At 56.8% G+C, this 2381-nt stretch overlaps 1 protein-coding gene across 1 annotated transcript; it reads left to right on the forward strand.

Moving 5' to 3' along the window:
* The first annotated feature begins 719 nt into the window (after positions 1-719).
* Positions 720-1782, forward strand: GSX2 (GS homeobox 2). The gene is given in 5 exon segments (XM_018079289.2): positions 720-896; positions 898-1115; positions 1117-1162; positions 1165-1225; positions 1442-1782. Coding segments are annotated over 5 exon segments (843 nt in total).
* Positions 1783-2381: the final 599 nt, after the last annotated feature.

Below are 2381 nucleotides of genomic sequence, written 5' to 3' on the forward strand. Positions count from 1 at the left end.
TATATCCATGTCTGCATCTGTGTCCCTGGCTCCTCTGATGCGGAAAGGGCCTCCTGAAGGAGTCTTGAGTGCAGAGAGTGGACCAGACTGGAGAAAGATGTTAGTCCCAGGCTTCCGTGGGATCCACGGCTCCTTGGGTGTTATTTGACTGGGTGTGAGTGGGAAGGCGTTGATCCGCATCTTTCAACGCATCACCTGTTCTCACCTCTTGTTCCCTCCTGGAGAAGGAAAGGAGCATTCTTCTCGGGGAAAACCCCAACACCCCGGGTTTGTTGAGAGGGGGATATGCCTGCGAGCGCGACGTGTAACGCGGCCGTGGGGCAGCCACCCCCTCCCCTCTTTCTCTGCTGCTATAACTTATCTGAGGCGGAGGCGAAGGAGTGAAGTCATCGGGCAACGAGCAAACACGCACACTTTACCGCCCCCCTACCCGCTTTGCCACCCCCCCCCCACCTGGCAAACCTCTCCTGCCGGCCTGGAACCCGGGGAGATTTAGATCTGCGAGGCTTTCAGCCATCACGTGTTTAAATAGTTGATATAAAACCCCGGCGCAGGGGATCCAGGCGGGGGAACTTTAAGACCAGCCCTCTCCAGGGACCCTTTTGTTCAGCTCTCAAACATAAGCACCTTCTCGACTCGCCAGGACTTCAGTGGCAACTTGGCCAAGCAGGAAAATCCCGACTTTCGGAGAGCCGTCCCCGGCCTCGCAGCCCTCCGCAATGTCCCGCTCCTTCTACGTCGACTCCTTAATCATCAAAGACTCCTCGAGGCCGGCTCCGTCCCTGCCTGAGCATCATCACGGCCAGGACTTCTTCATCCCTCTCAGCATGCCTTCTCCCCTCGTCATGTCGGTGTCGGGCCCGGGCTGCCCGTCCCGAAAGAGCGGCGCCTTCTGGCGTGTGCCCGCTCTGTGTCAACCTCGCACCTGCACTCCTCCCGGTTGCAAGCTGCGCGAGCAGTTCGACCCAACGAGCGGGTCGCACACGCGGACGAAAAGGCGCCGCGTGCATCTTCATTCTCCGGTGACTGCACGAAGAGGTTCCCCAGGCGTGCGAGGCCAGTGCGCCCGCGGACCGGTCAACGCTCACCACCCGCGCAGCACCGCCGCCCGCGCCTCGGTGCCGCCGCCGCAGCCCTGGGACACCCTACGCATCCACCCACCTGGCCTGCGCCGCCACCACCTACAGCGTCAGCGACCCCCGGAGGTTTCACTGCCTCGGCATGGGTAGGAGCCCTGTGGCCGCCGGGGAAGGGGGGGCAGTGGGAGAAGGGGGTCCCCCGAGGGAAAGCGGCTGCCCCGGGTCGGAAAGCTGAGGGAGAATGTCTTTTCTTCTTCTCTCTCTCTTTCTCCCTCTCTCTCTCTTTCTTTCTCTCTCTCTCTCCCTCTTCCCCTTTCCCCGTTCCCCCGTCACGCTGAAGTTCGCGCTTCTCTCCCATCCAGGAGGGTCCGAATCCAGCCAAATTCAAAACGGGAAACGTATGAGGACAGCTTTTACCAGCACCCAGCTCTTGGAGTTGGAGAGGGAATTCTCCTCCAACATGTACCTGTCCCGGCTGCGGAGGATCGAGATAGCCACGTACCTGAACCTGTCCGAGAAGCAAGTGAAAATCTGGTTCCAAAACAGGAGGGTGAAGCACAAGAAAGAAGGCAAAGGCACCCAGCGAAACTCTCACGGGGGCTGCAAGTGCAGCACCAGCCAGGGGCACTACCCCCGGTCGGAGGACGAAGAATCTCTATCCCCCTCATCGGCTACAGAGGATAAAGAGGTCTCCCCGTTATGAGCCCGGCTCGGAGTTCCGCTGCCGCCGCCGGGTCCCAGCCCGGAGCGGGGTGGCGGCACGGCGGCTCACCTGGCACCTCTGCCCAGGGACGGCAGCCCGCTAACCTGCCCTCCCTGGCCCTCGCCAGGGAGATTAACTGTCATCCCTTTGCAGTAATAGAAAGAGATATATAAATATATTTTCGGAATGTAAGTGTTTTAGTCGTGAGAGTTCAACTAAAACGTTATTTATGTAACCCCAGGACAGAGCACCTGCTCTTCCTAACATGTAACATGGGACAAGACTCGCGTGGCCCAGGGTGCCTTCCTCCATCTGCCCCCAAGCAATTTAAAGGCAAAAAACAAACGCATTTGGAACCGATAAGCGAGGCATCAAAAACTGAAAAGCAAACTAAAACCTGTAGAGAACTTTTTGGGCGGACTTCTTAACAAAAATAAGAAAAGACGTAAAGATCGGTCGTTTGGGTTTGGAACGACTGTTTGTCTGTGAATAGTTTTATATAAAAATTATATTTATATTTATTTAAATAAATGAGATCAGACGAGAATTTAATTTTTTCTTCTTATCCCCCCACACCCACCTCCACCTCCAAGCACCAG

This window comes from Manacus vitellinus, unplaced genomic scaffold, assembly GCF_001715985.3.
Source record: "Manacus vitellinus isolate BGI_N305 unplaced genomic scaffold, ASM171598v3 scaffold_0_pilon, whole genome shotgun sequence".
In the NCBI taxonomy this organism is placed as follows: domain Eukaryota; kingdom Metazoa; phylum Chordata; class Aves; order Passeriformes; family Pipridae; genus Manacus; species Manacus vitellinus.